The sequence below is a fragment of the Hordeum vulgare genome, chromosome 7H (assembly GCF_904849725.1).
Source record: "Hordeum vulgare subsp. vulgare chromosome 7H, MorexV3_pseudomolecules_assembly, whole genome shotgun sequence".
NCBI classification, from domain to species: Eukaryota; Viridiplantae; Streptophyta; class Magnoliopsida; order Poales; family Poaceae; genus Hordeum; species Hordeum vulgare.
This window is the reverse complement of record NC_058524.1, coordinates 3,976,712-3,989,337: the sequence shown is the minus strand read 5'-3', so window position 1 is coordinate 3,989,337 and position 12,626 is coordinate 3,976,712. Positions and strand designations below refer to the sequence as shown.

The window sequence follows — 12,626 nt, the reverse complement described above, 5'->3', positions numbered from 1 at the left end:
ACGTGCCTTGTTTTATTGCTTTGCTCTTTTTTCTCTGGTGTTACAATCAACACCCCTAGGGTGTCTTTTATACACGTCCACAAGGGACTATGGAAATAGACTAGGACTAGGAATCCTGATACTACTAGGACTCGGTTTGGCTTTCTTTCCTAATCCTACATGAGCAACATGATTAACATCTACAACGGTGGCACCGGAAATGACGGATCCCGCGGAGCGTAGTGTGTGGGCAGGAGAAGGCTACGTAGGCATTAAGCTGGTAGGATAGGATTGAAAAGTCAGATAGGGATTGGCTATTCATTGTGGAACCTTGGAATTCAACCAGATACATGATATAGTTGGGTTTCTCTATTATTGCCTTGTTGAGCTGCTGTTTTGGGAATTTTGGCTTCCTCTCATTAATTCCCTTGCAGGACAGAATTACTAGTATCTGCCTTGCCTAATCTCTGTGTCAGCTCCTACAACGCTGCTTCTCACTTCTTCATCCGTGTAAGCTCACAACTAATCTCCTCTGTTTTCCTCTACAAATCTGGATTTTTTACTACTGTATTATCTTCCTTGTTGCAACCGGCTAATCTATCTTGTGATTTCCCACACCAACAGCTGTTCATCCGTTGCTATATTAACTGGTTATTTCTTCCTCCGACCCGGAAGCACTTTCATTGCTCTTCTATTATTTATTCAGGTTAGTTTCCACGCTCAAAATAGTATTCTTACCTTTTGCCATTGTCTACACATCTGATCTCCCAGTGGGTTTCTTTTTTCTTGTCATCATTGCAGTTTGCTAATTTAGCTCGGGGTCTACGACTTCAAGAGGTTTTTATCCATCAGTGCTTCCAGAAGTAATTCCAATCCTGGTATTTCATATATTCAGGCCATTCCACACAAAAAAAAAAATCCAAACAAGAGAGTGGAAATTCAGTTGTGCACTTCTTCATCTTCATAATAGCTAGGTGTCCCATCCCTTAAACACCCCTTTAACTCTCTTCCAGCCTAGTGACCCTCACATTAGAGAAGGAGAAGTGTGTTCTTTTACCTACTTCCCATAATTTTTCTTTCTACACCCAAAATATTTTCATCCACAAAACAAACACAACTCCCTCCCTAGGCCTTTACACCCAAAAAATAAACCCTACATTCCGATGGAAGTGGCGTTAGCTACTGCTGCCTTAAGCGTAAGCTTCAAATTGGCTGCATCGCCGGCCTTAAAGAAGCTCCTTTCTAATGCTTCAACGTACCTTGGAGTGGATATGGCGCATGAGCTCCATGAACTGGACACCACTATCTTGCCGCAGTTCGAGCTGTTGATTGAAGCAGCAGATAAGGGAAACCACAGGCCCAAGTTGGACAATTGGCTTCAGGAAATCAAAGAAGGCTTCTACCTAGCTGAAGACTTGCTGGACGAGCATGAGTATAACATCCTCAAGCGCCAAGCAAAGGGGAAGGATTCCTTGCCAGCCAATGCCTCCTCCATCAGCAACACTTTAATGAGGCCTCTGCGTGCTGCATCAACCAGGCTGTCCAATTTGAGCTCTCAAAACAGAAAGCTAATTCAACATCTGAATGAACTGAAGACCACCCTGGCGAAAGCCAAGGACTTCCGTCAACTGCTCTGCGTACCAGCTGGTTATGATGCAGAGAACCGTCCCATATCATCAGCTGTTGTTCCTGAGACCACATCAATACCACCTCTGAAAGTGTTTGGTCGTGACAAGGATCGTGATCATATAATAAAGTGTCTTACCAAGACAACTGCTAGTTCTGAGTCTAGTACAGCCATGTACTCGGTTTTGGCCATTGTTGGAGCTGGAGGCATGGGAAAGTCCACCTTGGCACAGCTTGTTTACAATGACAATAGGGTAAAAGAATATTTTGATGTGACGATGTGGGTAAGCATCTCACGCAAACTTGATGTCCGCCGTCATACACGAGAGATCATTGAGTCAGCCTCTCGGGGAGAATGCCCACGCATTGATAACCTTGATACTCTGCAGCGCAAATTGACAGACATACTGCAAGAATCAGGGAAATTCCTACTTGTATTGGATGATGTTTGGTTTGAACCTGGCAATCAGAGGGAATGGGACCAATTGTTTGCTCCTCTAGTTTCCCAACAGACGGGAAGCAGAGTTTTGGTAACCACTCGACAGAATTCATTTCCAGCTGCTCTTTGTTGTGAAAAAGTGTGTCCTCTAGAAAACATGGAAGATGCTCAGTTCTTGGCACTCTTCAAACACCATGCATTCTCTGGACCAGAAATTAAAAATCTGCAGTTGCGCAAGAGGTTGGAAGATTTTGCAGAGAAGATTGCTAAAAGGCTTGGACAATCTCCTTTGGCGGCAAAAATTGTGGGTTCCCAGTTGAAAGGGGAAACAAATATCACGGCATGGAAGGATGCTCTTACCATACAGGTTGACAAATTAAGTGAGCCCATGAGAGCTCTGTTGTGGAGTTATGATAAGTTAGATCCACGTCTGCAGAGGTGCTTCCTATACTGCAGCTTGTTTCCAAAAGGCCACAAGTATGTCATTGATGAGCTGGTTCATCTTTGGATTGCTGAGGGCCTTGTTGATTCATGCAATCAAAGCAAGAGAGTTGAAGATATTGCGAGAGATTACTTCAAGGAGATGATCTCTGTTTCGTTCTTTCAACCATTTTATGAGAAATGCTATGTTATGCATGATCTCCTTCATGATCTGGCAGAATCACTCTCCAAGAAAGACTACTTCAGGTTGGAAGATGATAAGGTGATGGAAATTCCATCCACTGTTCGACATCTATCTGTTTGTGTTGGTAGTATGAAGCAACACAAGCAAAGTATCTGCAAGCTACATCATTTACGCACTATAATCTGCATAGACCCCCTGATGGATGATGTAGGTGACCTTTTTAGTCAGATACTACAGAATTTGAAGAAGTTGCGTGTACTATCTTTGTCTTCTTACAACAGCAGTAAGTTGCCTGAATCTGTTGGTGAGTTGAAGCACCTTCGGTATTTGAACATCATCAGAACGCTGATTTCTGAATTGCCAACATCACTGTGTACTCTTTACCACTTGCAGTTACTTTTGTTTAGTCACAAAGTTGAGAGTTTGCCTGAGAAGCTGTGTGATTTAAGAAAGTTACGACATATTGAAAGTCATGATGATAAAATATACACGTTAAGCGAAGAAGCACTGCCACAAATTCCTAACATTGGCATGCTAACTTCACTTCAACAACTCCGGGAATTTTCTGTACAAAATAAAAATGGACATGAGTTGCAACAGCTGGGGGACATGAACCAGATTCGTGGCAGTTTAAGTGTCACAAATATTGAGAATGGCACTGGAAAGGATCAAGCTTTAGAATCGAAGCTGCATCAGAAAATTCATCTTGGCAGCTTGCGACTTGTCTGGGGTTCCAAGAATAAAACGAATGCAGAGGGTAGTTTACATTTTGAGATTCTAGAAGGCGTGATGCCACCGCCTCAACTTGAGAATCTTGAAATTGACGGTTACAGATCTTCAAAACACCCAGGCTGGTTACTTGATGGTTCGTATTTTGAGAATTTGGAATCTTTGAGCTTTGTTAATTGCAGCGCCTTGGAAAGACTACCATCCAATACTGAACTATATAGGAATTGCTCTTCACTTGTCCTCCGAGATGTGCCAAAGCTAAAGAAATTACCTTGTCTTCCACCATGCCTTAAAACGTTACTAGTACACAAATGCCCACTGCTTGTATTTAGTTCCAACGATGCGTTGGAACATGATGATAAGACAGAGAATTTCATGAGGACAAACCACTTGGCATCACAACTTGGTTTAATCTGGGAGTTAGATTTAGGATCAAATATTAGGAGACTACTCTCACAGGAACATTCATTTCTAAAGCAGTTGATGATATTTATGCATGTAGATGTGGCACATGTTCAGAAACTTGAAAATGCTATAGAAAGAGAGGAAGATGAAGTATTGGTAAAAGAGGATGTCATCATGGCATGTATATTGTGTCACGAGCAGAGAATGAGACTCATCTATGGAAGGACCATTGGGCTGCCGCTGGTTCCACCATCAGGACTTTGTGAACTTGAACTTTCTTCATGCAGTATTACAGATGGAGCTTTAGCTGTTTGCCTTGATGGCCTGGCTTCACTGAAAAGATTGGTCTTGGTAGAGATTATGACTTTAACCACGCTTCCTTCAGAAGAGGTCCTCCAACATTTGACAAAACTTGACTCTTTGTTCATCGTAGATAGCTGGTGTCTCAGGTCATTAGGGGGCTTACGAGCTGCTACCTCCCTTTCAGAAGTTGGACTGGGATCGTGCCCTTGTTTAGAGTTCGCACGTGGATCAGAACGCTTGCCATTATCCCTTAAGAAACTCAGTATAGAGAACTGCGTGCTTGCAGCTGACTTCCTCTGTACTGACTGGCCACAGATGGAATATATTAGCATAAACAACTGCAGAAGCCCCGCAAGCTTGTTTGTTGTTGGTAGCCTCACCTCTGTCCATGCACTCATTCTGCATAACTTGCCAGATTTATGTACACTTGAAGGATTGTCTATCCAGGAATTTGATTTGGTACAATTGGTTGATGTTCCGAAACTTATCCCTGAGTGTATCTCACAGTTACGAGTCAAGCACATACTCCAAGTTAGCAGTTCTGCACTACTCAACAACATGCTCTCAGCTGAAGGTTTCACAGTTCCAACAAGTCTCTCTCTTGACAAATGCAAGGAACCATTCATTTCATTAGATGAATCCTTAAATTTCACATCTGTCAGGACCCTGACATTCAGTGACTGTCAAATGAATTCCCTGCCAACAAATCTGAAGCGCTTCCCCAATCTGCGGAATCTCCTTATCATTTGCTGCCGCAACATATCATGTTTACCGGATCTGCCGTCGTCCCTCCAGCAGATATGCATATGGGATTGTAGTGAGCTGTTGAAGGAGAGCTGCCGAGCACCTGATGGAGAAAGTTGGCCAAAGATCGCGCATATCCGCTGGAAGAACATTAGATGAAGTGTTATTCGAATTCCCACCTGCAAATAAACGGGAAGGTAAAATAGCTCCCGGACGCCACTTTTGCACTCTCAAAGATATTTGTAGCCTTTCCTTATACATATGCATTTTGTTTAATTTTCTATCTTTCAGATACGCCCTTTCTGTCAGAGTTTTTTTTAACTTGTTTACTTCAACTTTATAGCAGGCCATAAAGGAAAATTAAACAAGTGATGTCTTCGCTCCAGGCTCCAGCAGCCTGTTACAAGGTGGAGTACTCCAGGCTGGCTCGACGTACAGTTCAACTCTATCTCCTACTTCACGGGCCGGTTCTGACCCCCTTGGATAGTCCTCCTCACACTCTACCACCTACTGTCCTCTGATGCCAAATCAATGATGGTGGTTTTTGTAATCGTGTTGTTGCCTTGTTGGTTATGTTTCTCTTCAGGCTATTATCCATTGTAAATAAATCCTGTTCTGCTAGAGTCTGCTGGAGTCTGCTGTATTTTTGGTTTGTACTGGATTGCAATCGTTATCTCTTGTGTGCTGTCACACACCATGTAACTGAAGATCCCTTTTATCATTCACTACCGTAATGAGTAATGGTTACGTATTTGCAGTGCTTGGGTATCATACCGAAAGCCTGCCGCTTCAGATCTGCAGGGCATGCTTTAGAAGGTCTTTCTGGTTGCTCCTTCCCTGTTTACCAAATGTAGTATGAATATGCAGTTGCATATACAGATAGAAAGCCTGCTGCTTCAGATCTGCAGATTTCTGTTTTTGACTGAGGCACGCCTGAGTTAATGCTGGCCGGCGAAAAGGTAAGAAGAGATTCATACCGTTGGTGTATCATTGGGTTCAGTAGCGACCAGCTGGCTGGTTAGAGGTATGTAAAGATGATCACTCCCTACTCTGTTTATCTATCGCATGTATTCTGAACAAGCACCTTAATTTTATACATATGGTTGTATGATTTATATAGGTCGAGGTTTGAAAAGGCCTGCGTTATGTGATATATATACATGAGCACCAGTTTATGGCATGACTGAGCCTATTAGAAGATAAGTCATGGCTGTATGCATCTCTTGATGCAGAGGCCGGGGCAACGCCTCCTTTTCGAAAAAAAAATTAGAAGATAAGTTGATCTGTTATTTCCCCTTTTATGAGTGCTCTGTTTTGCTGGTGCTATCAATGAAATGTGTACACGAACAATGTGGACATGGTGCTGGAGAAATCGTGATGGATGATTGTAGCATATATAAGTCGAGGTTTGAAAAGGCCTGCATTATGTGATATATACATGAGCACATGTTTATGTGATATATTACTGACTAATACGGACATGTTGTTTGGCGTCCCAAAAGGAAAAGGAGAAATGGAGCCAATAGTTGTTGGTTTCTCTTCCCCTTTACTATGGTGGCAAACTCCTCTGCATCCTGACTGATGTACCAATTTGATAGTACTAGCGGTTGGGACGTGCCCTGGGCGAGATTGTACGCACTAATAATCTCTAAAAACTGAAAAATTCCCCTGAAATCTAACTTTTGTTAGATCCATGTCAGAAGGTAACTCACCCCATCATATCCACCATTGCATCTAGGTTGAACTACCGAGATGATTCAAAGGATAAAACAATCAAGACTTTATAATAAACTTCTATTTACTTACACGGGTTATTTTACCATTAATTTAAGTCATTTCTATTTCACGAGGTTATACTATTTAATTTGCTCTTTGTTAAGGAGGTTTGAGTAGCTTATCGGAAGATAGAGGATGAATTAACTCGAAACAGTCATTCACTTTTAATTAACATTGAAAATATAGTAATATGAAAGTGAATAAGCTTCCGCGTTGGACGGAGTCCAAACATAGTAAGCTGGTGGTGGTAAACAAAGATCAACACATCGGCAAATGGAGTTCATCATATTTTATATCTCACTCATGTATTTATATTAAATGTTTTTTTACTTCACATTGATTTATCTTGTCAAAAATATATGCTATTTATATTAGATTATAAGATTCTATCATGTAAGTTGACATTACATTATGTAAAATTGATTTACTACAACTAATTGATTTAATAATGACATGCCATGTTATTTATTAAGATACATATTTGAACGTATGATTATATTATTCATGACTAAAAATAGATTTTATTGTGTTAATCTTAAATTATAGTATGCCATTAAAATTGTTTTCTTTCACTTTGACATATTCTGCTATAGATGGGAAGAACATGAAATGGTAAGAACCATTTTTTCGTTTTTTTTCTTTTTTTTCTTTTCTGTTTCAAAAAATATTTTGGATTTTCAAAAAAAATTCTGAATTTTCAAAAAATGTTCTTAAAATACGAAAAATGTTCTTAAATTTCGAAAACTATCCTTGCTTCCAAACATGTTTCGAAAATTTATCTTTTTTCAAACTTCATTTGTCAATTCAAAAAAAGTTTCGGATTTTCAAAGATTTTTCTTCAAATTCTAAAAATGTTTTTTGTCTTTTCAAAAAGTTTTCTAAATTTTTCAAATAATGCAACGAGGAACATCATATAATTTGACAGCTCTTGTATCGCCTTGACATATTTGTAGGAGCCTCTGCTGCCAGAATTAGTTGTTGAGCTTGGCCTGCATAAGAGGAAGATGTCGGTTGCCATGTGCCACCTGAGTACTACCTCTTGGAACTCAGGGCCGATATCAAGAGCGTCGCCTAATTCCGAGTGTGCTATTTGGCCAGCATGCAGATTGAATATAAGCTTTTTCAAATGTTTTTTTAGAAAACTGCATACAAATGTATATAAACATATTTTAAAGTATATATTCACTCATTTTGCTTCGTATATAGCCCCCTAATGAAATCTTTAAATAAACTTATATCAAGAAACGAATAGAGTAGTACCGTTCCTATTCCACGTCTAACACTAATCCTACACGGACACCATGGATACACATGTATAAGTACATGATACAGACAGGGACGTTGGGTTTAATTCCAACAGGAGTGAAATCATAGGACGGGGGTGTTTACCTTTTTTTCTACTTCTCCAGGTCATGTGCTGGTCTGTTAGGAAGTTGTTTCCAGTGCAGTGCACTTTATTTTCTAAGTGGGTTTACACTGTAATAGATAATGGAATAAGAAAATTCTAGATTGCTGGATTACAGGGGAATTAAAAGTTGATTTTTTCTGGGTGTAATTAGTAGTTGATTTTGCTCTGTAATGACTAGTGGAATATGAGAATTTACACTGTTTTTCTTAGTGGGGTTATAGTGTACTTTGAATTTATTTTTTTTGATACTATAATTGTCTGTTGAAACGAAGTGCATAATTTACACAGTAAATATTTGTGGAATTACTGTGTACTTTTAGTTTATTTCACATTGTATTTCTTAGTGATTTGCAGTCAATTTTTAGTTGTCTTTGCTCTGTAAATCTTAGTGGAGTTCTTTTTGTGGCTGTAGTAAATTGTACACTGCAAAATCTTTGTTGAATTCCAGTACGTGTACTTTTAGTGAATTTTACATTGTATTTCCAAGTGGCATTTTAGTGGAATTATAGTGCAAATTTAATGGTTTTTCTAAATTGTAATTCTTAGTGGTGTTGTTACTGTAATTTTAGTCCTTTGTAAGTCTTCAACATCCTCGTACTTAATCAGAACTGACTTTAACTTTTGAAAAGGTTGCTTAAATAATATAAAGAGCATGCACCACCTACCCACCCACTATAGATATCCTACAAATATACCTATTACAGTAGAGAAAGACGGTCTCGAAAGCAGGGCCTAATTGTAGTGACTAGGTATAGGGAGAGGAAGGAAATTGTGAACTCTTTTATGATAGCTACCTAGACTCGTGTAATCCTATCTAACTAAAAAGGCGATCAATAATAATGTGTTTCTCTTAACATGCAGATATGTCATCTCCCATTATCCTTTTGCAGGCAATAATATAATGGGAACTGCTCCCCAATAGTTTCATTCTATTTCTCGATACTGCTATTTAAATTCCATAAATATTTGATAACAATGCAATAATCATATACATATACTATGATCATATATATGTTTCTTTTAGTTCCAGTTCTCATAATATTAATTAGAAATGTTCATGTTCCATACAACCAAATACCATTACATGCAGCTAATTCTCACAGGAACACATAAGATATCGCCTAGTAAATTCTAGCGATACACTCCCAAACAAAACAAGAAGAATTAAACTGGTCACGCACATAGGTAGCAGGCAGGGATGGCTGTAATTAAACAGCTAGCTATGAGAGCACCATTAGTTGTGTTGCGGGATGCGAAATAGGGCCGCGTGATCAGCGAGCATCCACACAACAGTGGTGAGGTGGCCGCCACGGCCAAGCTGCTTGGCATGGGAACCACGGCTGCACCGTGTGGACGCATGTAGGAGCAAACGCACCCATGCACCCAAGATGTGTTCCAACATGTCCTGCATCGGCAGTGACCAATCTCCGACTCCGTCCTCCTCCGACCACCACAAGTCGGGCATCAATTTCTTAAGTAGAGCAATGGGCTTCTTAGGGAGCGTTTGGATCCCTCGCCACTTTACCTTGCTAGGCAAGGCCAACCTTGCCGACGAAGGAGAGCCAAATCTGCTCGCTCGCTCAACCGTAAATATTGCCCGCACGGGAGTGGAGCTTGATACCCGATGTGTCGTCTGTCACAAGTTCTTCGAGGATGGAGGCCACCTTTTCAGATGCAATCAAGTAAAACCATGTTGGTGTCGCGTATGATCCAATCCGTGGAATGATTATGTGCTAGAGTTTTGCGGGCGATGTATTTTCCGGATGGAGACATTTTGAAGGCGACCCTGGTCAGTGGCTGTAGCTATGTGTGGCGTAGTATTTTACAAGGAGCAGAAGTATTCAAAATGGGTTATATTTGGCGTGTTGGTGACGGCTCGCAGATTAAAGTGTAGGAACACCCGTGGTTACCAAGAGGAACAACACGACGGTCGATTACTCCACAAGGTGATAGTGAGATCATTCTTGTCACTGAACTGATTGATCATGTCAATGTTGTTAAACATTGTATAATTAGGATACGGTGATGTATAAACCGTGTCCAGCTCTTTGTAAACCGGTAGGTCTAGAGATAAGATTTCATGGTTGTTAGATTACTTGGAAATCAATACTAGACCTAACCAACTTGTGTAATCTCGGCATTGTGCCCTTATATAACACGAACGCGTCCCTGCAGCCGTTGCATACGCTTAACCTATCGTTTTTCACATGGTATACAGAGCTAGTCTCTTCCAATACATCTAGCCGCCGCCATGTCCACCTCCTCCTCTGCGATCACCATGGCCTCTCCCTCCATTGCCTCCCTCGGCCACACCATCACAGAGAAGCTAACAAGAGAGAACTTTCTTGTATGGAGAGCCCAAGTCCTGCCGCACGTCCGTGCCGCCGGTATGATGGGGTTCTTTGATGGATCAAACAAGGAACCCAGCGCCGAGCTTCTTCTGGAAAAAGAAGCTGCTGGCAAGAAGGAGATCGTCGCCACTCCCAACCCCGAACATGACGTTTGGGTGACCCAGGACCAGCGGGTACTGACTTTTCTGCTGGCTTCCCTCTCTCGCGACGTTACTGATGCAGGTCAGTAACTGCGAGACTGCTGCCGAGGCGTGGAAGGAGCTTCTTCAGAGCTTCTCATCGCAGTCGAGGGCGCGCATCATCCAACTCCGCTCACAGATCGCCTCCACTCGCAAAGGTGATCTCTCCGCCGTTGCTTACTTCACCAAGATGAAGGGGCTCATTGATGAACTTGCTGCTGCTGGAAAACCCCTTGATGAGGACGACGTGGTGTCGCACATCCTCCAAGGGCTGATGCATGAATCCGAGTACAACGGGTTCGTTTCTGCTACCTCAACCCGCACCATCACTGATCAACCGATCGGTCTTGGAGAGCTGTACTCCCTGCTGCTTGCTGCAGAGGGACGGATCACCACCCAGACTGCCTCCTACACGGCTAATATGGCTGCAAAGAAAGGTGGTCCGGGTGGCTACGGTCGTTCTGGGAACGGCAATGGTGGTCCCCGTGGCTTCAACAACAACAACACGGGTGGCCGCTTCTTCGACAACTCAGGCAATGGTGGCGGGTGTGGCGACCGTGGTGGTAACCGCGGCAACAACAACCGGGAGAATTGCCAGATCTGCAAAGAAAGCGGGCACGGTGTGTGGCGCTGCAACAAGCGCTTCGATCGCAGCTTCAACAACAACGTGAGTCACCCGGCTGGCAGTGGAGGTGGGGGTGGAAACAAATCTGCCAATGCTGCCCAAACCTCGGGATCCTATGGAGTGGATACCAACTGGTATCTGGATACTGGCGCAACAGACCATGTCACCGGTGAGCTTGAGAAGCTAGCTGTTCGGAATCGCTACACCAGGATGGATCAAATCTACACTGCAAGTGGTCAAGGTATGAACATTGCTCATATTGGTAACTCTGTTTTGTCTACTCCCCATGGATCTCTACACTTAAACAACATCCTCCATGCACCCCTAGCTGACAAAAGTCTTCTCTCTGCTCACAAACTTATCAATGATAATTATGCCTTTCTTGAAGTTTACCCTGAAATTATTTTTGTCAAGGATCGAGACACTCGGAGAACAATCCTTCAAAGCAAGAGTAAAAAACGTCTGTTTCCAATTTCTGGTCGCCATGATCCTCCACATCGACAAGCACTTGGTGTGACCAAACCGTCCACTTCAAGATGGCATAAGCGTCTAGGGCATCCGGCTTTGCCTGTTGTCCAGAAAATTCTTAGATATTTTTGTCTTCCTGTGTCCAATAAAAAGATCACCTGTTAGTTTGTGATTCATGTCAAATGGCCAAGAGCCATCAACTCCCTTATGCTCGTTCCACTAGTGAGTCCAAAGCTCCTTTAGAGCTTGTTTTTTCTGATGTGTGGGGGCCTGGACCCCTCTCTGTAGGAAAGCAAAAGTACTATGTTAGCTTCATTGATGATTTCAGCAAGTTTACCTGGATTTATTTACTCAAGCATAAATCTGATGTGTTTGCAAAGTTTCATCTTTTTCAGCAACACGTTGAGCGTCTCTTTGATCGGAAGATCCTTGCTATGCAAACAGATTGGGGTGGTGAATACCAAAAACTCAATGTGTTCTTTGAAAATATTGGCATCACCCACCATGTCTCCTGCCCCCATGCTCATCAGCAGAATGGCTCTGCTGAAAGAAAACATCGCCACATTGTCGAGGTTGGGTTATCCCTCCTTGCCCATGCTTTTATGCCCCTCAAGTTTTGGGATGAAGCTTTTCTTATTGCCGTCTACCTTATTAATCGCACACCTAGTAGGGTCATCCACAATCAATCCCCTCTTGAGCGTTTGTTTCATACAAAACCCAACTACACATTTTTATGCATTTTTGGGTGTGCTGTCTGGCCCAACTTACGTCCCTTCAACAAACACAAGCTTGAGTTTCGCTCCAAACAATGTGTCTTCCTAGGGTACAACACCATGCACAAAGGGTATAAGTGCCTTGATGTTACTTCTGGTCGAGTTTACATCTCTCGTGACGTGGTATTTGATGAGCAAGTTTTCCCTTTTGCTACACTCCATCCTAATGCCGGTGCACAACTTCGTAAAGAGCTTG

The 12,626-nt window shown here is 42.1% G+C and overlaps 1 protein-coding gene across 2 annotated transcripts; it reads left to right on the top strand.

Moving 5' to 3' along the window:
- Positions 1-237: 237 nt before the first annotated feature.
- LOC123412917 (putative disease resistance RPP13-like protein 1) lies at positions 238-5,597 on the top strand. 2 transcript variants are annotated; one of them, XM_045105876.1, is made up of 4 exons: positions 238-489; positions 604-685; positions 781-5,047; positions 5,197-5,597. In XM_045105876.1, the coding sequence occupies exon 3, from the start codon at positions 1,143-1,145 to the stop codon at positions 5,007-5,009; it is 3,867 nt and encodes a 1,288-aa protein (XP_044961811.1). In that variant the 5' UTR covers positions 238-489; positions 604-685; positions 781-1,142; the 3' UTR covers positions 5,010-5,047; positions 5,197-5,597. The 2 variants fall into 2 exon arrangements, with proteins under 2 accessions (XP_044961811.1, XP_044961812.1); XM_045105877.1 differs by having other exon boundaries at positions 5,194-5,597.
- Positions 5,598-12,626: the final 7,029 nt, after the last annotated feature.